The 21,238-nt window shown below is 39.1% G+C and overlaps 1 protein-coding gene across 2 annotated transcripts; it reads left to right on the top strand.

The window, feature by feature from the left end:
• Nucleotides 1-2,234: 2,234 nt before the first annotated feature.
• Nucleotides 2,235-12,187, top strand: trim2b (tripartite motif containing 2b). Of its 2 annotated transcripts, XM_038307258.1 has the most exons (14): nt 2,235-2,566; nt 2,788-2,936; nt 5,902-6,082; nt 6,422-6,681; nt 6,766-6,904; nt 7,106-7,291; nt 8,257-8,452; nt 9,906-10,009; nt 10,104-10,271; nt 10,364-10,532; nt 10,782-10,852; nt 10,953-11,093; nt 11,175-11,347; nt 11,437-12,187. In XM_038307258.1, the coding sequence occupies exons 1-13, from the start codon at nt 2,468-2,470 to the stop codon at nt 11,325-11,327; spliced, it is 2,016 nt and encodes a 671-aa protein (XP_038163186.1). In that variant the 5' UTR covers nt 2,235-2,467; the 3' UTR covers nt 11,328-11,347; nt 11,437-12,187. The 2 variants fall into 2 exon arrangements, with proteins under 2 accessions (XP_038163186.1, XP_038163185.1); XM_038307257.1 differs by having other exon boundaries at nt 11,175-12,187.
• The last annotated feature ends 9,051 nt before the right edge of the window (nt 12,188-21,238 follow it).

Genomic DNA, 21,238 nt, shown 5'->3' with positions numbered 1-21,238 from the left:
TGCCAGACAGGACACTCTTAAAAAACAAAATTAAATATGTCTACAAATGTTTCTTTACACTTTTACATGTTTTAATGAAATCTGCAGTCACATAACACACATACGCGCTAAAATGAGCATAAACCCAACCCAGACATTCAGAAGGCTCTTTACAAACATTCCTCTGAATTTCTTCTTTGTAAACCAAAAGAATGAAGGACTTGAATTGTCTGCAGCTCAGTAACAGCCACAGACATCACCAGACACACAACCCCAATGCCAGGACGAATCCCACAATCCTTTGCAGCATTGTAACATCAGAGCATCAGTGAATAGAAATATGTGTGTGTAAGACTAGAGAAATCGTTCCGCTTAAGAACAGTGTGTGTGTGTGTGTGGTCTTGTTTTACATACAATGTGGGGGAAGTATTTTGTAAAACATCTTACATATGGGGACATTCAACTGGTCCCACTATGGTAAAGTTATTTCCTTTGAGTTGGGGTGAGGTATATGTTGGTAATAGTTATGGTTAGTTGAAGGGTCTGTGTTAAGCCATATAAAATGAATGCAAGTCAATGAAATGTGATGAAAACAAAGCTGTGTGTGTGTGTATGTGGCAAGGCTGCGTCCTCTGATCTGAACATCTCAGGGGGAGGAGGTGTTAGAACTGGATTACAAGCCAAATAACAGAAAGCCACGACCCCTCCTCTCTATAAATTATTCACTTGAATATTGGGCTTGTCTTTTACATAGAGACACAATAAAGGACAAGCTTTAATGAATCGACCCTGATTTAACTCGCAAACCCTGTCTCAGATTTTTTGACAAGTCGCATTTCAGACGCATTTTTCTGTAGCTTCAATCTGAATCTTCATCATCATCAGCATCATCATCACATGCGTTCCACAGATGAAGAGGTGAACCAGCGGCGCAGGAGGCTCTGTGCTGTCAGTGTGAACTCATTCACATGCAAAAGGATAAATATAGGATTTTGGGGATTAAAGAAGCCGTCGGTGTTTCATATTTTGGTTCTATTTCTTCTTGTAGGTTGGTGTCACCGTACCCCCATCCCACTCTGTGCAGTCTGTTACCATGGAAACCACAACCTTTCTCCATCCCCTCCCCTTTTTCCATCACTTTGAAGTCAGTGTGGTGACCTACATTAAAAATCTTTATTAGTTTTTGACTTTACAAGTTCATCCAGAGGATCATGTGTATATTACCATCTCTGAGGCCTGTTCTGATATGTTGACGGTACTACTGTGGCATCTAAGGTGTAGATTATCTGTGCTCTGCTTCCTGCAGTAAACATATTTCTGTCATTTTTTCAGCGCATAGCAGCCATAATCCCTGTCGCAGTATGTTTTACAAGTCTCTTCAGTAGTTTTGAGTTAAAAGTCAAACAGTTAAACAGCAATTTATAGTTAGGGTTTAATTTAAGAGGAAATTTTGACATAAAGAGATTTAAAACAGGATTTGCTCCACAGATAGTGACCTATCTATTCTTCAAACCCATTTTTTAATGTACCCCATGATAGCTGGTACGTCTCTACAGTGGTCAAAGGCGAAAGAAGGGAAAACACCCTGATAGCTCAACAGTTTATGATGGGTTTACTATTCAGTAAAACTATTGTATGCTGAATACTGCAGAGAGGTATGTGGTGATGAGGGGGCGGGGATTATCCCTGGTAGTGGGGTGGGGGTCTACCAGACAATTCACCACCACATCACAGGCAATCAAACAGAAGGCTTTTTATATTTTTATATCATATTTTTATATTTTATTTTATATAATAATATTTTTTATTGTATATTTTTGTTGGTAATCTTTAAATGTAAGGTCCTCCTTGTAAAATCAGCAATGTTAACTCATTTTCATGAAGAGTGATTACAGTAAACAATGTAAACAAATTAAAGCATGTAGTCAAAGCTTACATTATTTGTTTCTCTGTATGTTCGTCTTTGCATCTAAATCTTTAATCCCTGACATTCTTTTGTATTTTTACCCAGCAGGAATCAGTGGATTCCTCCTCGCTCTTTAAATGAAATCAGCTGCATACATTTTTCCTAAATGATTCCTGAGGGAAAACAACCAGCTTCCCAACCAGTTGGATTCTCTCTTTTATTGCTGTTTCTAAAGACAATGAACTGCCTGGAACAAGAAGAATGACTTATATGGAAACCCGAAAGTGGGACAGCATTCACTTAGATCCACAGAAGGAAAGTGTGGACATGGATTGTTGACTAAAACCAAAGGACACCTTTTTTGGATTCGGAATGTGCAAACAGCCTCCATTTAAGTTTTTCCTTCTCTCTCCTGAATGTACGATGGAATAAACCACAAAGAGAGCCGAGAACGGTGGGAAATCCATTGCAGCGAATAGCAGGAAACCCTCTGCTTGAACAGAAATCTTCTCCTGGCTGTGGTGAGGAACAAGGGGTGTGTTTGGAGGTTCCACCCCACCACAAACACTCTGCCGCTCGCAGATGGAGGCCCACCAACACTCCCCAGACACAAGCAGTGAGGAGTGCACCGTCCTGGAGGCCCCACCCAGCAAGAACTCCTGCCTGCAGCATGCAGGAAAGGTAGGAGATGTTTAAAGCAGCATTCTGCTGAGAATGCTGAATAATCCTAACTGTACCAACTGTGGTCTTCAGAAACACTGTTTCCATTTGGTAAACATTTACCATGAAATGAAACCATCAAGTGATTATGGCCAAATGAAATTTGAATGTTTTAAGTTAGCAATTTAAATTCTGTTGAAAAGTGAGTCACAGGTTAAATTCCTCACTGTGTCTGTCTGCAGGTGGCTGACCTGTACTGCTCAGCCTGTGAGTGTGCGCTGTGTGAGGACTGCTTACCGGCCCACGAGGATCACCCCAAGGTGGTGCTCAGCCAAGCCCTGGAGCAGCGCAGGAACAGGCTGCAGGAGAGACTGGGGGCGGTCCAGAACAGGTACAGGCTGAAGGCAGCTACAGACATGGCCATTTCAATTATTTAATACTGAAAAAGAGGAATGTGCTTAAGGGATATGAAATGTATATATATAAAAAAAGGAAATAGATAATAGAAATATATGGTTGAGGCTAGAGCAATATGGAGAGAATTCTGTTCTTTTATTGTTGTGAGCAAAGAAATGGAACCAAGATTTGGAATTTTGAAAAAAGCTTTTAATCCAAAACTGGTTTGGAGTAAATTTGCTGTTTTCCCTTATATATTTCAATAATTTCCTCAATTTGTTTTTTTTTTTTTTACAGAGTTCTTATTTTGAAATGTTACGTTTTTCATATTTTCCTTACTTTGATTAAGGTTATTGATTGCTTGATTGATTGACTTGATCTCAGAGTGGAGAAATTTACTGGTTACATCAGCTCAAATAGCCAAAGGAGAACAAGGTGCCAAAGGAAGTTAACTGTGCATGGGATGTATACAGTATATATACACTATATTGCCAAAAGTATTTGCTCACCCATCCAAATTATTGGAATCAGGTGTTCCAATCACTTCCATGGCCACAGGTGTATAAATTCAAGCACCTAGGCATGCAGACTGTTTTTACAAACATTTGTGAAAGAATGGGTCGCTCTCAGGAGCTCAGTGAATTCCAGCGTGGAACTGTGATAGGATGCCACCTGTGCAACAAATCCAGTCGTGAAATTTCCTCGCTCCTAAATATTCCACAGTCAACTGTCAGCTGTATTATAAGAAAATGGAAGTGTTTGGGAACGACAGCAACTCAGCCACGAAGAGGTAGGCCACGTAAACTGACGGAGCGGGGTCAGCGGATGCTGACGCGCATAGTGCGAAGAGGTCGCCAACTTTCTGCAGAGTCAATCACTACAGACCTCCAAACTTCATGTGGCCTTCAGATTAGCTCAAGAACAGTGCGCAGAGAGCTTCATGGAATGGGTTTCCATGGTCGAGCAGCTGCATCCAAGCCATACATCACCAAGTGCAATGCAAAGCGTCGGATGCGGTGGTGTAAAGCACGCCGCCACTGGACTCTAGAGCAGTGGAGACGCGTTCTCTGGAGTGACGAATCGCGCTTCTCCATCTGGCAATCTGATGGACGGGTCTGGGTTTGGCGGTTGCCAGGAGAACGGTACTTGTCTGACTGCATTGTGCCAAGTGTAAAGTTTGGTGGAGGGGGGATTATGGTGTGAGGTTGTTTTTCAGGAGCTGGGCTTGGCCCCTTAGTTCCAGTGAAAGGAACTCTGAATGCTTCAGCATACCAAGACATTTTGGACAATTCCATGCTCCCAACTTTGTGGGAACAGTTTGGAGCTGGCCCCTTCCTCTTCCAACATGACTGTGCACCAGTGCACAAAGCAAGGTCCATAAAGACATGGATGACAGAGTCTGGTGTGGATGAACTTGACTGGCCTGCACAGAGTCCTGACCTCAACCCGATAGAACACCTTTGGGATGAATTAGAGCGGAGACTGAGAGCCAGGCCTTCTCGTCCAACATCAGTGTGCGACCTCACAAATGCGCTTCTGGAAGAATGGTCAAAAATTCCCATAAACACACTCCTAAACCTTGTGGACAGCCTTCCCAGAAGAGTTGAAGCTGTTCTAGCTGCAAAGGGTGGACCGACGTCATATTGAACCCTATGGATTAGGAACGGGATGTCACTTAAGCTCATATGTGAGTCAAGGCAGGTGAGCAAATACTTTTGGCAATATAGTGTATGTCCACATACAACAGCTTTTTCTGTTTTTTTGTGTATTAAATTCTTTTGAAAGTATTTTCTTTACTTGAAGCCCAACACTGGAGCGCACATTAACCAATAGAACTGTTGCTAAGGTCCATGCAGACCAATAAAAATGTGTCTCTGCTCATCACTGCAAAGGAAAATCCCTTAATTAGAGAAAGTGATCTAAAATAACAATTTCTAAAGAATGCAATTCACCACATCTGAAAAAAAGAATTTAATAGCATTTTAAATACCACAATTAAAAGAAATAAAATATATTATCAATTGAAAATATAAAATATAAAATAAGATGGAAATTGGAGAAAGGACTTAACTTACTTTCAAACCTATTGATGAAGTTTTATCAAAGTTTAATTTCTGGATTTGTTTATAGATTTTGATTCACAGTTTTTTTTTTTTTATTATTATTTGTAAATGCGTTATTTTGCTTGCAACAATAATGGAGCATAATTGATTCCACCCAGAAGTCTGGTCCTGGGGCCATTTACAAGCTATGGGACAATTTTTTGTTTCCCCCTAAATTGATTAACAGATGAAAAATATGAGGCTCTCCAGCACTAGAAACTCCTGCAGATGGACATAATATGTTGTTTTTTGTGGCATATTTTTATAGAAAATCTTAAATCTTATTAAAAGGAATTGTGAGTATAATTCACATTTTTAAATAAAAAAATTACTTACTAACTAATTTTTGTTAATAATAAAAAATTTAATATATGTACAATTTAATCAAAAGATACAAGTTATATAAACGTTATGTTTTTCTATAAAAGGAAAATAAAAATTACACCATATTTCTTTAACACTTGTGACAAAAATCAGATTTTTTCTGTTTCACTGAAATATAGCATGGTTAATTAAACACTGAACAGGTACAAAAAACGCACCATGAAAATCTAATATTTTTTTGTATGTTTCATTAATAAAAAAAAAATCTGTGTTAACTTAATTAAATCTGACCAAAGTTCAGAGATGAAAAGTTTAGACACCACTGAGCTGTAGAAACGTACAGCTTGTAAAATAAGAGACACTGACATCTGGTGGTCATGTTGGGAAATGCAAGATGAAGTGAATTATTAAAATGTATGGAAGAGTATTAAAAAATAAGAATATTGACTAGACCAAAGGAAGGAAAATTCAATGAATGCCTTAAAGTAAATCAATTTGATATTAACCTTTTGTCTCTGTGTGTCTTCTCTCCAGACTCCCCCAGATTTCAGATGCTCTCTCATTCGTCAGAGAGATTCTCCAGCAGCTTACCAATCAGAGAGCTTCCATCGAAGAAGACATCCAGTCCAGCTTTGAAGACCTGCACAAGCAGCTGGAAGTCCGGAAGAGCGTTCTACTTATGGAGCTCGAAGTCACATATGGGCTCAAACAAAAGGTGCAAACAGGAGGAATTAGTAATTAAGTTCTGGACGTGTGAACCAGTCATGTTTTTGGATTGTGGGAGGAAGCTGGAGTACCCGGAGAGAACCCATGCATGCACAGGGAGAACATGCAAATTCCATGCAGAAAGACCCCGGGCTGGGAATCAAACTTAGAACCATCTTGAAGCAAGGCGGCACTGTTCCACTTATTTATAGATGATATATAGTGATACATTTATATATAGTTACGTACGTATAGATGTTAGAGGATTTATCTGCTTGCAGGTTAAGGTCTACCCTTATCATTCTTTATCCATTGGGGTTTTAATTCATCAAAGACTGCTTTTGTTTAGGTTCTCCAAGCTCAGATGGACAACCTGACCCGAGGAGACGGGGACATTACAGCCACCTGTACGCAGACGGAGGAAGCTCTGGCAGAGGAGGCGAGCGTGGCGACCCTGGAGGCGGAGCATGAGCTGGAGGAGAGGCTGAAGGAGCTGGCTATACTTAGAATGCCGTGCCAGCCGGAGGAGAACGACCAGCTGGATCTGGTGATGGAGACGGACGGACTGAGGAAATCCATCCACAACTTGGGGACCATTGTTACAACCAGGTGACACCATACAAAAATACATGAAGTTCAAAACGAAACTCATATCATTCTGTATCTAGCCCTCATCTTTGCCTTCTTCCTCAGCGCTGTGGCAAGTCAGAGTGAAGCCATGGGCTCCGGCTTGGAGCAGTGCATTGTGGGACATCCTGCTTCAGTTACTATAGTAACAAGAGACAAGTCGGGTGGAGCCTGCAAGACCGGCAATGCCATCTTATCAGCTGAGGTTTGCCTTAACATTCATACTATGGAGAAATATAGTCATGGAGAAAAGAAAGTACACGCTTACTGCTTCTATTGGGATTGCGTTCAAACACATTTTGGAAGAATGATGAAGTCATTGGATTTATTTTATTTCTCCCCAAGAATGTGCAGCATAATTCTCTCTATTGTTTGAGTAAACTGAATAAAGTGTGTCTGCATGCAGGTGTTCACCCCCGATGGCAGCATTGTGGATGGGGAGATAGTGGACCATAAGAACGGTACCTATGAGTTTGTTTACACTGTGCCCAAGGAGGGCGAGTTCTCTCTGGCTCTCCGTCTGTATGACCAGCACATCAAAGGAAGTCCCTTCAAACTGACCATCGCCAAGGCCTCGGAGGTAGAGGTCGAGGTGGGTCAGACCTTCTCATCGTCCTGATTCATCTGCATTTGGATTCAGTCTTTATAATACAGAAAAAAGAACATAGAAAACAACATTTTTTGTCTGAAGTTTACAAGGTTCATTTGTATCTACTCTGAATGGCCAAATGCACTAACATAAATACCTAGATTCCTCATAAAGGAGCATATATTGGTTGTTGATAACAGCAGCCGGCTTTATTTAATGAGGCAGTAAATCTTCTAAGAATTATATAACCTTAGATAAAAAATGTAAGCTGTGACACAAATAGATTGGCCTTAGTGCCAGCTTTTATTTATTCTTTATTCAAAGACAGTTTTGTGAAAGGTTTCCGTTTCATATTTAAAACAACATTCAAATAGCACTTAAAACTATTAAATCCTAAGGTTTTATTGATTGATCAATCTCAGGAAAGCTTTGCTTTTAAACCCAACCCCTGCGAATGTAACTTGTTAAGGAGACAATTGCTATGCTCGACAGAAATATTTCAAATAACTAGTTTGTTGGCAAATTTCCCGCTTAGTAACTGACTGTGATCAGAGATCAACAGGTCATTGCTAAAAAAAAAACCCCTGATTTTTACACCTGTAAATGAACACAAACGACGAATTCCCATTTTGAGTCCGTAAATCAACGAAAAGGACAGAATGTGATGTAAATTATTATTTAAATTAAAAAGACACCTATTTAAATTGTCAATAATTGAGGTAGAAGGTGAGATCTGAAATCAACTCAGACTCGAGTATGCCTTAGTAGTGCAAAGCGTAATAAAATATTTATCCCCTTTCTGAAAATAATAAAATCTGTTTGGAGTCAAGCTTTTTTCAATATTTATGAATATATCTTGGGGAAATATGTAGAAGTAATTTACTTAACTTTATTCATCGACGCTATCATCTATGGAAAAACCTAAAGTTGATACAACTTGTGTTTTCCGTTTCCTCTTTGTTTCATAGGTGTCTCCCTCCACAACAACAGCAACTAACTCTGCAGCCCATGCCACCCCGTCCACAGGCTCCTCAGATGGAGCAAAGAGGCGAGGAAAGTCCCCCGGTCAGAAGAAGAAAGGTTCCAAGAGGGCCAGCAGTGCTTTGGGCACCCCACGACGAAAAACTCAGAACCCCATCGAGGATGATCTCATCTTCAAAATAGGTTAGAACTCCTGAATTTGCACTTTGAATTGTCATTTTATTGAAAGGTGCTTTATAAATACATTTGCCTTGCCTCGAAGCTTTCAATGATACAGTCTTTACAGGGTGAAACAATTCTCTAAAAAAAGAACAATTCAGTTATATTATTGGTTTAAACCTTTCAGCTCAATTCAGTTTATATATATAGCGCTAATTCACAACACGTCACCTCACTGTAATTTACAGAGACAATTCAAACAGATCATATAGTCAATCAGATTCAGAGTTTTATATCTAAGGAAAACCAGTTGATTACATCGTTTCATTGACTTGAAGGCAATTCCTCACACTAAGCATGCTTGTAGCAACAGTGGAGAGGAAAAACTCCCTTTTAACAGGAAGAAACCTTTAGCAGCAATAGACTCAGTGTGAGCAGCCATCTGCTAAGGACAACTGGGATATAAAGGAGACAGAAGCAGAGATACAGAAGAGATACACAAGGAAACTTTTAACTAGCTCCACAGGTGGCCTGTAAAGGAAACACACAGCCAGGAAGACGAGCTCTGAGCCAGCTCCCATGTCAGAGGATGAAGAGAGCACATCCAGCCAGTCACAGTCAGAGAAAAAGGACTACACTGGAAACCAGGCTGATCTCCAGCATCTATAAACAAAGGTGCTGATGGCAGCAGCACAGCTGATGTTTCTCTCCCGGATGGAGTCACAGCCGAACAGGAACAGACAAGATTAAGCTACTATGATAAAAAGCAGAGAGAGCTACAAACATGCTGGATGGAGATTTTTTGAGTAACTGTGGGCTTCCCCCATCATTTAGGGACTTTTTGGATCGGGCCGTTTTTCCAGCCTCATCGTGTGTCCTGCATAACAACGGTCCATTAGCCTCTCGCGACCACCTCGCAATCAAGAAGCCTAAAGTTTGGAAAAAATCAAACATGTTTTAAATTCAGTCAGCCCTTGTGAGGTGTTGTAATTCTGCTGTTGAAGCGGAGTTACAAGAACCTCTGGCACTGTGCATGTGCAAACAAGGGAGTCCTTCTTCTTTTTCTTCCATATTGATGAGTCTGACCAGCGCCATCTCTCTGCGCTGAGTCCATCGTGTGGTTTTTGGACGTACAGTGTGAGCAGTTAGATCACATTAAAGAGTTGGGCCACACAGTATAAGATCAAACATTTTGAGCTTTAAATTTCTAAACTCTGTGGACTCATTGTACAGTTTGCTGAATGGCCTGTACTGATATAACACTTTTTCAAGTCAGGAGACTTGACCAAATTGTTTTAGACTAAATTCATTAATTCATTCATTCACCCACACACTAACACAGATAATGGCAAACTACAATTTAGCCACAGCTGCCCTGGGGCTCACTGATAGCTTTTTGAAGTTTGTACAACAATTGAAAATATCATACAAGATTAAACAGATAACTTCTTTTTTTTTTTTTTTTCCTGTTTTAAAGGAACCAAAGGTAGAAATAAAGGCGAATTTACAAACCTTCAAGGAGTAGCTGCCTCCTCCAATGGCAGGATTCTGATAGCTGACAGCAACAATCAGTGCGTTCAGGTATAACTCAGTTCCTCTGAACTGGAGAATTTTCAAAGGGCTAATAAGGGCAAGCTAAGTTTTATTTTACAATTTATAAAATTGCCTCCAACAGATTTTCTCCAACGAGGGTGAGTTTAAGACTCGTTTTGGGGTACGTGGACGATCTCCTGGCCAGTTGCAGAGACCAACGGGAGTAGCTGTGCACCCCAGTGGCGACATCATCATCGCTGACTATGATAACAAGTGGGTCAGCATATTCTCCTGCGAGGGCAAGTTTAAGGTAGTACCGTACATTGCCTGATACTTTCCTTTCCTTTTCCATCATAGATGGTTAGGATTTTTGACATAACTGTTGTATTTGTTGTGTCAAAGGCGAAACTTGGCTCTGGAAGACTCATGGGGCCAAAAGGTGTTTCTGTGGACCAAAATGGTCACGTGATCGTCGTTGACAACAAGGCCTGTACAGTCTTCATCTTCCAACTTACCGGCAAACTAATTGCTAAGTTTGGTAGTCGGGGCAATGGTGACAAGCAGTTTGCAGGTAAACCTTTAAACTCTGGCAAAATATGTTTTTTCCCCTGAGCTGTTGTATATTCAGTTTAACGTTATATCAGTGGATTCAACAGAACAGAAATACATTTGTCAATAATTATAACAAAATATTCTTAAATCTGGGTGTATTATAGTGTTAATTAATATATTTTAAATCGCCGGCTAGGCCTTTAAAGAGGGCAAAACATTTCTAATGAAAACATCTGATTGCTGTTGTTTTCGCTCTCTTGTCCCGAAGGTCCACACTTTGCGGCGGTGAACAAGAACAATGAGATCATCGTTACAGACTTTCACAACCACTCTGTTAAGGTGTCAAACAGACTGCATTTATCTCATTGTTTTTTTTTAACTAATAAAAGAAACAACACAACTTATCACCGTGTACCGTATGATATTTTTGTCCTGTCAGGTTTTTACTGCAGAGGGCGAGTTGGTGTTGAAGTTTGGTTCAAACGGGGAAGGTAATGGCCAGTTCAACGCTCCCACTGGTGTGGCTGTGGATATAAATGGGAACATCATCGTAGCTGATTGGGGTAACAGTAGAATACAGGTACAACACTAAGTTATTGGGGTTACACTGCATAATGGTGCTGAAAACCCCCAATTATAACTGACATTTTCAATTTTTCAGGTTTTTGATGGTAGTGGCTCCTTCCTGTCTTACATCAACACATCAGCAGACCCTTTGTATGGACCACAGGGCCTGGCGCTGACCTCCGACGGACATGTGGTGGTCGCCGACTCTGGTAACCATTGCTTTAAAGTCTACCGCTACCTACAATGATAAAGACTCAAACTGAAATGGTGAGGATCAAGTAGGAAAGGTGGACCAGCAGGGCAGTGGTGGGAGGGAAAATGTACTTCTCACAATATTTAATTCCATTCATCAATAGCATGAACCTGTCCTGATGGATTTACCGAAGAAAAGAAATACCAAGGTAAACGTTCAGCCTGCGTCCTTCCATTATGTGAACTTAAGAGGAGATGTCTAATATTAGTGACTGGGATAAGGTATAAAAGAATGAAGCCAGCATGAAATATGAGGATGAAATGTCAGCCCCTTCAACAATGCATTTCTACAGAATGGGAGAAATGCAAACTGCGCAACAATGGATTCCTATTTTTAAATTCAAGATGTCTGCCTTCACCTACAGCAGTCTGGAAAAGACTGAACGATCCAGTATTGAAAGCGAGCAAAATAAATGTTTTCAAAGAGGACGAAGAGCAATGTCCAATGGAAACCATTATGTCCTAAATCTATGATGATGAGATGGAATTAATGCAAACGTTGAGATATTTATTTAAATTATTGATAATTTTACTTTGTTTTGCCTTGATGTATTTTATGTAAAAGACAAAAGAAATGTCCAGCGTGGTAAAAGGGGTCGATAGTTATTAAATTTGTTGTTTTTCCAGGTTAATAACGATTTTTTTCAGGTTATTGCTCAGATTGTTTTAAACCAAAACGGTCAGTTTAAAGGTGATAGCTACAGTTTTTTTTCTTTTTTTCCAGCGTTTTAATGTCATTACAATGTCACAAGTACAGAGCACTGAAATTAACTCTCTGCATTTAACCCATCACCATGGGGAGCGGTGGTCTGCCATTGTGTTGCGACCGGGGAGCAGTGTGGCATTAGGGGTCTTAGCTCACAGAGGCAGATTGGCAGTCCGGGCTCAAACTCAGAACTCCAAGCACAACCCTCTTACCACTAGGCCACCACTCCCCCAAAGCAGGCATTAGTTTGAAGGGTCTTGCCTAAGGACCCACACTGGCAGTTCATACCCCGCAGCTGGGATATTAACCCAGGCCTCCTGTTTGCAGGATGGGTGACTTACCACTTTTATGGTAAGATTGACTCTTTATGTCCAGTAACCAGCTCTCGTTCTTAACGGTTAGCTAGGTTAGCATTAGTAAATATTAACTTACCTCTCAGAAGATTAATGGTAACCTCCCAGTGGCTCCTTTGCTTCCTTGTCTTTACCAATGTTTAAAACCTTAATGATGTTCACGCCTGTTCTTTTTGGCTTGAATTGGAGAAACGTATTGCAGAGAAGAAGCAATTTATCACCTATATTAAAGCGCTACTAGGATCTGGCTACACCTGAGTGTATCCTTACATGACTGACATTGATAAATATTTATATGTTTTAAACTCATCAAAATTCATAAAACAATTTTGTATATCTTATTATTTTCAGTAAAATTAATACTTTTATGCTGCACCACTCTAGACATTCTGTGGATGTATTTATTTTGGAAAAATTTGATTTTAATGAAAATTAAAATTGTAGCTATGACCTTTAACTGCTCTGCTATTGTGATAGGAAATGTAAAAATCTGACCAAAAATAGTGTCCAAGCAAACTAAATCAATCAAAAGTCCATTAAAACGGGCATTAGAAAACATCCAGTCAGCAGAATAAAGGCTACAATCTGGTTGAGACACATAAGTTCGACATGTGGGTTAGTCGTTCGCCATGGACCACTTTTAGCTTCTTGTACACTTTTTGTACATATGGATTGTTTTGATTATGGAATGTTTATTTTTCCTCATAAGATCTTGAACAGTAGATTCTTCATCTTAAAAACAGCTTGAAAATGTTTCTGATTGTTTGGATCGTCAAATGGGATTGACGTAACGCCTTTGACCAAAAGCATCGTCTCTGTGCTTGATGTGTGTGTGCTTGTATATTAAACAGGGGAACGAAAAAGCTCTATAAATCTACTCTATATATTTATGAAAACATCTTAAATATTATGGGGTAAATCAACAGCTGAAATCACTGACATATACAATATATCTGCTCATTGTCTCAGCAATTGTCAAGAGAAGGCTGGGCTTCTAGATTGTTCAGATTTGGGTTCTTGATTAATGTCTACAGTTCTAGAAATGGTTTAATACTCTATACTTTTGACTTCAAATTGTACAATAACACATGTCCTCTCATTAAGAGACAATACCTCAGTGTTGGAGAAGCATGCTCCTGATGTTACTGCACATCTTTCCATCGAAGCATTTAGAATTACCTTGAAGTCAAGTTGCCTTCTATTGATAGATTGAGGAATTTTTGTTCATTGCACAAATCTGTACAATCAATACATTGCAGAATTTACCAAGGGTAGCCCATAACATCAGCTTCTGCTTTAAAGTAGGAATCAAGCCGATGAACACAAGGCCTCTCTTACCTGTTTATGTCCTGCTGCCTTTGCAACCTTTATCTACATGAGAGTTTCTTTGGTGATAGAAAACTGTTTTTTAAGTGTGAAAAGAGGTAACCAATGTTTGTATTTTGCATGCAATAATTAAACAGATTTAGTTTTTTGACTTTCAAAGAGTTTTAAAGCAATAAACTAGATCTGTTTGCTGGTAGGTTTCATTACAGAGAAGCAAAGGTGGGTAGACTACCCAAAAATTGTACCACTGAAAAAAAATGCAACCATATTTTGTTACTTTAACACAATTGTTTTATCTCCTTCACTGCAAATATGAAAAAAAAGTGTTCAAGTGACTTAATATAATAAAATAAATAATCTAACAACAATTTCATTTGGATGAATGGCAAGATATTTTGCAATACAATCTCTGATTTCATTATTGATAGTATGTTTTGTATGTAGATTAGAGTTTGGCAAATAACTTGCTGAAACATGATTTAGTAAACCTTTACTTCTTTTCGATCTCCAAATGAAACAGAAGGATCAGCAAATAAAAAAGAACATCAAAACAAGGTAGCGTTAACTGTAGGTGCTTGTCTTTCTGGTTGCATTTTTGTTTAAAACAAGCCTGTTCTTTATTGACTGAAGTTACTTATGATGGGTAGAAAGTCAGATATTTTACTCAAGTAACAGTAGTTATCCCTCTTATTTTTGCTCAAGAAAAAGTAAAAAGTACGATACAGGAAAAACTACTCTTTACAGTGTGTTTTTCTCAAAAAGTTACTCAAGTGAATGTAACTGAGTAAACGCAACTAGTTACTACCCACCTCTGCTGAGAGGAAACTGCAAACATAATGAGAAAAAAAAAAATGTTTATTGTTTGGTAAAACCCATTTCTGGTCCAAACATATAATGTTCTTACCTTGACAAACAATTGAGATTTTGGCTATCCCGCTAACAGTCATCTGCCAGGGAAGTATCCAAACAACTAAACCTTATAACTTAATTTAATACATTAATTTAATAAGTCTGTATTTTTGTAACAATGCATAAAAAAGAAATTATGATTGTTTCTTAAGTTCACTTTTATATACTGCCTAAACATGGTATAAGTGAGTAACTATAATGAAGCAGGCCTCCGACTTGGCAGTTTCATTGCCTATTCTGAGATGTGCTGGTCTGTCAATGGTCTGCAATTATGATGCTGACCTTTATCTTCAGCAAGTTTTACTGTCAGATTAGTGGATTAGAGAAACGGACCAACAAATACATGAATCATTAAATGTTTTAATATTCAGATTATGCCAACAATGAGGCAAACATTTAAAGTCGTAGGGAAGTCATTTTTAAATGTCAAATCATTCTGGCTTAAACATGTATATAAATGTAATCTTTATCAGACCATATTGTTCCAAAATTTCTATTCTTTTTTTCGTTATCTTATGCAGGTGAGTTAGTTCTATGTCAGCCTGAACACCTAAATTCGGCAAATCATATATCAATGGTCATCTGTCAATCAAATTTGATTCATATGTAGCAGCTAATATACGCAACAGTTGAAATAAGAAATAAGAATCACTTACTTTCTCGTTGAGTTCGGTCCCAGTGTTCACAGGGATGGATGTCTGTGTCTTCGGCAGCCGAAGAGCTAACAGAAATGGCAGCCGTACATAGAGCTCACAGAACTGAGCCTTCTACACCAACCAAGCTTCTGCCGCCCTGGCGTCCTCTCCCACAACATCTTTGTCCCCACTTTCCTCCTCTAAATAAAAAAGGGATGATGAAGGAGACTTATCCAGACCTCCGACACTAAACTCTCTTCCTCTTGCATGTTTCCTCTGTCCATATCGTTCCTTGACAGTGTCGTTTCTAAGTCACCAATTTAGTGCTACTTGGTCCCAATGGAATTTCCCATTGGGAACCTACTAGCACTAAGTTGCTAACTGGTTAGCAAGATGCAAGCAAACTTGCACTACAACAATCCCGCCCCCTTGACAAAGGACCAATCACATTCACTTTATTCACTCGTGTAAAGTCGGACACCACTCGGGAGAATTCGGAAATGCAATGTTTGGAACGGCCATTTCCCTACGACTTTAAGCCCACATACATTTTAAACACATCTCTTGTCCTATCTTTCAGTGGTTTACAAAATACTGTCCTCAGTGTGAGGAAGTCAAAAGCACTATGTTAGTAATCTACCCGTGTTCAGGATAAACTATCCCCTACCTTCTAACTTCCATTTATTAGTTATTATCATTCATGTACTCGTTCAGTCTTACTGATTGATTGTGTTTTTTCCACTATGTGCATTGAAATTCTTAAGTGCCCGTATTTTTTTTCTGTACATTTCATTGAGTCGTGTTGATCAAATGTGTTTGTCTTGTCTTTTGTGGTTGGAATGCGGTGTTATTTATTTTACTGTTTATTTATTTAATTTCTAATATAAAGTCATTTTATAGAGAAACAACACAAAAGCTAGCTAGTTTAAAAACACTTACTGTTACACTTCATAATCGAAACCAGCACAGTTTAGGCCCTATTTACACAATGTTTTTTTGTGTGAATAAGTTTAGCTATGGTTATACTGTTCTACTGTGCACGATAAAAGCGCACACATTCTCTGAGCAGTTTGGGAATGGATTCTACAGTGTAATGTTTTAAAAATGTCCTCATCTGTGTTATTGAGTAGAAAGAAAAAAAAACAAACAAAATAAATTCATAATAACAGTTTGGTATTGTAGAATACTGAGTTATACTGTAGAATACTGAGTTTACTACCTACTACTGGTGTGGGGTGGAATTACATCCCTTACACATGAATAGTCCCATTTGCATGCAGATTGCAATTACAAACGTCATGCAGATGTATTAACAGAATCGCCAAAATAATTCTTTTCAATAAATCCTTATTGTGCAAACAGGGCCTAAGCTGGTTACGGTAAAACATTTAATGCAGCTAACTGGATCAAAGCTGCAATAAGTAGCTTTTTAAATACAAGTACAACTCATTCAGTTTCTGTTTAAATGCTAATCAATCCAGCTGTATCAGATTGAAAGTTTTACTAAAAACCCTCCAATAGTTGCATGTTAAGCAGAATATGTTGTTTATTCTTTCTCTTTTTGCACTTATTAAAAGCCTGTTATTGCTGAATTTTCTGATTGTAGCAACCAAAAGTGCTGCTAGGTGTGAAAGTTTGTTTTTTATCCAACAATCAGCTGAGATTATTATTTTTTTCTCGTTAGTGATGGTGTTATAAGAAGTGGGCTAAATGTTTCCTAATTTAGACCTTGTCTGCTGGATATTCAGCCTTATTGTCTGTATATTATGAATGTGGATGAAATGATGAAATTTGTTTGATCATCTCGACTTGAAATATAATGCCAAGATCAGTTCAGTCAATAACAAGCATTCATTTGATGAAAGCATTAAAATGAATGTTTACTTTCACAATGATAACCCTGACTGTAACCCAGCTCTCGCTTAACTATGTACTGTTATTGCCTGCTCCTATTCTCTTTGTAATAACTGTCTGTATTGTCTTTTCATGTTTGACCATCTCCGATTATTCACCAACACAACACTGAAATAAAACATTGATTCCTCAGTCCATGTCTGTGGTTTGAGGTTTCTTTTTTTAAAACTTTTTGTGTAAAATAATTTATTATTTGAGAGAAACTTGTAACTCTCCATAAGAAAAGGGACCAGAGTTCGTGTTCCAAGTATAGATGGATCACATTTCTCTGCAGGAAGTGATGCTGCTGCCATCAACCCTTTTGTTTATAGATCTTGGAGCTTGACCTGTTTTTCAGTGTTTAGTCCTGATTCTCTGACTGTGACAAACTGTATGTGCTCTCTTCATCCTCTGACATGGGAGCTGGCTCTGAGCTAGTCTGCCTGGATGTGGGTTTCCCGGTTGGGGCCGACAGTGGAGCTGGCTAATGATTACCCTCATTTATCTCTGCTTCTGTCTCGTTGAACCCCAGTCGGCCTCGGCAGATGGCCGCTCACACTGAGTGTGGTTCTGCTGGAGGTTTCTTCCTGTTAAAAGGGAGTTTTTCCTCTCCACTGTCGCTACAAGCATGCTTGGTGTGAGGGATTGGTGTGTTGAGTCAATGAGGTGATGCAATCAGCTGGTTTTCCATAGATAGAAAACTTTGAACCAATGTGTATGGTGTAAAATCCTGCCAAAAACTAGTATAGCCCACAAGTGTAGCAAATCCCCCAACTGATAGAAATGCTCCCTAAATAGAGCAAGGGAGCATAATTTTTTTGCAAGACCAAACAGATGGTTAGAGGGGGCTTCAATTGCTGCACGAGGTGCTGCATTAAGAGTGCTTGAATAATCATACACACCGGTAATCACAGCTATGCGCTCTTTCGGTTATGAAATTCACGGTTGTGATTAATATTTGCACTATAAATGGTAATAATAACTGAACTACATTGATCTAACATTGGAGAAATTTTTCTCTGCATTTAACCCATCCTTTGGTTAGCAGTGTGAGGTTAAGGGTTTTGCTCAGGGACCCAGAGTGCAGGCTCTGGCTGTGGGGATCGAATCGGTTACTTGCAACCTTCTCAGAGCACAAGGCCACTGCTCTAACCACTAGGCCAACACTCACTCACTATCGTGATCGCTTAACACACTCTTATGGTTTTTTGCAGGAATTTAACCCCATAAATCTGATTGTATGATCTGGTTGAGTTGTCTCTGTAAAGTGCCTTGAGATAACATAAATATACTGAATTGAACTGAATTAAATCCCTGTAAGGGAGAAATCAATGGGAATGGAGATTGCTTACAGGGCTATGCCCACAAAAAGGACAGAAAGCACCCATGACTCCATCCCCTTTCGTCTCCAATTTTTTATGGGGTGGGCCCCACAGGTGTGTCTCAGCCCCTTGTATGCATTCTTCTTAACTGGCCCACTGCTCTGCACTGGAATTGCTGGGCGGGGTTTACATAGTGCCTTAGGCAGAGAACAGACTTTGGAATGTTTCTGTTAGACTATAAATCACCAAATGGCTGAACCTTTGATCCTAGGCTCAGCCAAAAAACAACGCCGGAAGTCCACAACCTTCAGCTATAAAGAAGTTAAGAATGGGTGCTATGTTGGATTAGTGGATGGATAGATGGAAATGCCATTAAAAGTTAATTATGGTTTCATTCTATTACAATCTTACATCAATAATTATATATTTTAGTTAAAATTGAGCTCTGGAAACATTGTGACCATAGCCTTAGCAGTTCATATTTAGATAATCTTTTTTTATCCTCTGCCTTGCTCATTTGAATCTGTGAGACCTTTGGACATTAAATAGTCTCCTTTTTCCATTATAAGGATGGTCAAAAAATTTCTACAGAAGATTTATTTTCCTTTTGCATATTCAAAGGATACTGTATGCAAACTAAATAGGCACCTGCTAAAGACAAAACCTATTTTCCTGCTTTGCATTTTTCATCAACCGTGCCACAGATGTGCATCTGGAACAGAGAAGATGATGACTAAGTTTTCATTTCATCTGTGGCTTATTTTCATAGGTATCAATGATATCACTGTGCTAAAAAATACATTCTCTAAACTCCTCTTAGCAGCTCCTATAGGCAAGTAAGCAAATGACTTTTTCTTGTGGCAGAGATCCTCTTTCATAATGCAACATCTTTTTAACTACACAATCTTAACCCCTTGGTTATGAACAAAAAACGTAGAAATGCAACTAAGTGAAAACAACTGATTTGCAATCTTTCAATAGATACTGTAACTGTTAAATGATCTCAACAATCGATACTGTAACTGGTAAATTATCTTTACATGAATTACTCTGATCCATTTGAAGTGATTGTAACAACAGAAATTACATCAATGGGTCACAAAACTTTATTTATGCTTGGTCACCTGTAACTTTGTTGTTTCAGGCTACATGTTTGTAAATATCTAACAATTCAACACTTCCTGATTCCTATTTAGAAATGGGTCTATCTCACCTTCATTCACCTGAGGCTGTGATAATGTTTTCCAGGTTTTGCAGAGGGCAGCCAGTGTTTATGAGCTTCTATGTCCTCAGCTGCGTGGCCTGTGTAAAAATATTTAGATCTCCACCGAGCAGTGATGGAAGGAGAGCAGCAGTTTTGCCAAATTTGTGCTTCATGTGGACACCCTGAAAGTGAAGCCGCTGCTCACTTTAAATTTTATTATAACCAATAGATGTCTTGCATCTGTTTGATTGGAAATTATGTTAGCAAAATGTAAAAAAGAAATAGTACTAATAATAAATTTGATGAAAAACTGTAGAAATAAATGATTTGGTTGTGTGTTTGGAAGAGTTTAGGCTCAGTTCCTGAACATATATATACAGAGTGGGGTTTAATTTATCATTCTACCTCTAGGTATAACTAACTTAAGGTCAAAGAACAGGCATTTAATATGATTATGGGAAAATACGAAGTCATATCAATTGTGGAAAGACAGCTAGTAAAACAGAAAGTCTGTTTGATCAGCAAACAAAACTGTCCTCATCAGAGCCTTTAAAGGAATAGTACACCCAAAACATGATTAGCCTTCATTTTCTACTCACCCCCATGCTGAACAACACCCTGGAGTACTTTTTTGATATCTCAAATGCATCTGGAGATCTGGGAGGCTTCTTGCTGTCTGCTGACATTCAAATCATGGAGGTCTACGGTGCCCGAGACAGAAAGGTCCATAAAAGTCCACAAAAAACGTGTCAATATTCCTCCATACTGCTCGTCCAATGTATTCCAAGTGTCCTGAGTGGGTAGCATCCAGAATTTACTCGAAACGAAGTCATTTAGAATGTTTTTAGAGCATAAACAGTAGTGTATAGGATTTCCTGAAAGCGCGCACATGCGCGTTCACGACGCTACGGAAGCCGGCAGACCAAACCAGATGAAAGTGCGCATTCAGCGTCTGCTCTTCCAATAATGCAAGCGTAGAAGAAGAAATGTGCTGTTTACCTGTGCAAAGAAAGAAACAACGAAAGAAAAATGTCTGAGGACTTCAGTGTTGAGGAAGAGCATGAGTTCTTTGCCGAGCTGAATGCGCTGGTTTGGTCTGCCGGCTTCCGTAGCGTCGTGATCGCGCATGTGCGCGCTTTCAGGAAATCCTATACACTACTGTTTATGCTCTAAAAACATTCTAAATGACTTTGTTTCGAGTAAATTCTGGATGCTACCCACTCAGGAAACTTGGAATACATTGGACGAGCAGTATGGAGGAATATTGAAACGTTTTTTGTGGACTTTTATGGACCTTTCTGCCTCGGGCGCTGGGCACCTCCATTATTTGAATGTCAGCAGACAGCAAGAAGCCTCCCAGATCTCCAGATGCATTTGAGATATCAAAAAAGTACTCCAGAGTGTTGTTCAGCATGGGGGTGAGTAGAAAATGAAGGCTAATCATGTTTTGGGTGTACTATTCCTTTAATGCAGGTATATGTCTCAGGGAATAAAACATAAAGGCTATGAAATGTCTTGCTTTATTCAGCAGGGCAACAAGATATTTCATCAGTCATTG

Source organism: Cyprinodon tularosa, unplaced genomic scaffold (assembly GCF_016077235.1).
Source record: "Cyprinodon tularosa strain WSP-4 unplaced genomic scaffold, ASM1607723v1 ctg606, whole genome shotgun sequence".
Taxonomy (NCBI): Eukaryota; Metazoa; Chordata; class Actinopteri; order Cyprinodontiformes; family Cyprinodontidae; genus Cyprinodon; species Cyprinodon tularosa.
The sequence above is the reverse complement of the archived record's forward strand: the minus strand, read 5'-3'. Positions and strand labels throughout refer to the sequence as shown.

Coding starts and splice junctions, on each gene's coding strand:
- trim2b (XM_038307258.1), top strand. CDS start 2,468: ATGGAGGCCCACCAACACTCCCCAGACACAAGCAGTGAGGAGTGCACC. Junction 6,083..6,421: donor CATATGGGCTCAAACAAAAG/GTGCAAACAGGA, acceptor GCTTTTGTTTAG/GTTCTCCAAGCTCAGATGGA. Junction 10,272..10,363: donor CCTGCGAGGGCAAGTTTAAG/GTAGTACCGTAC, acceptor GTTGTGTCAAAG/GCGAAACTTGGCTCTGGAAG.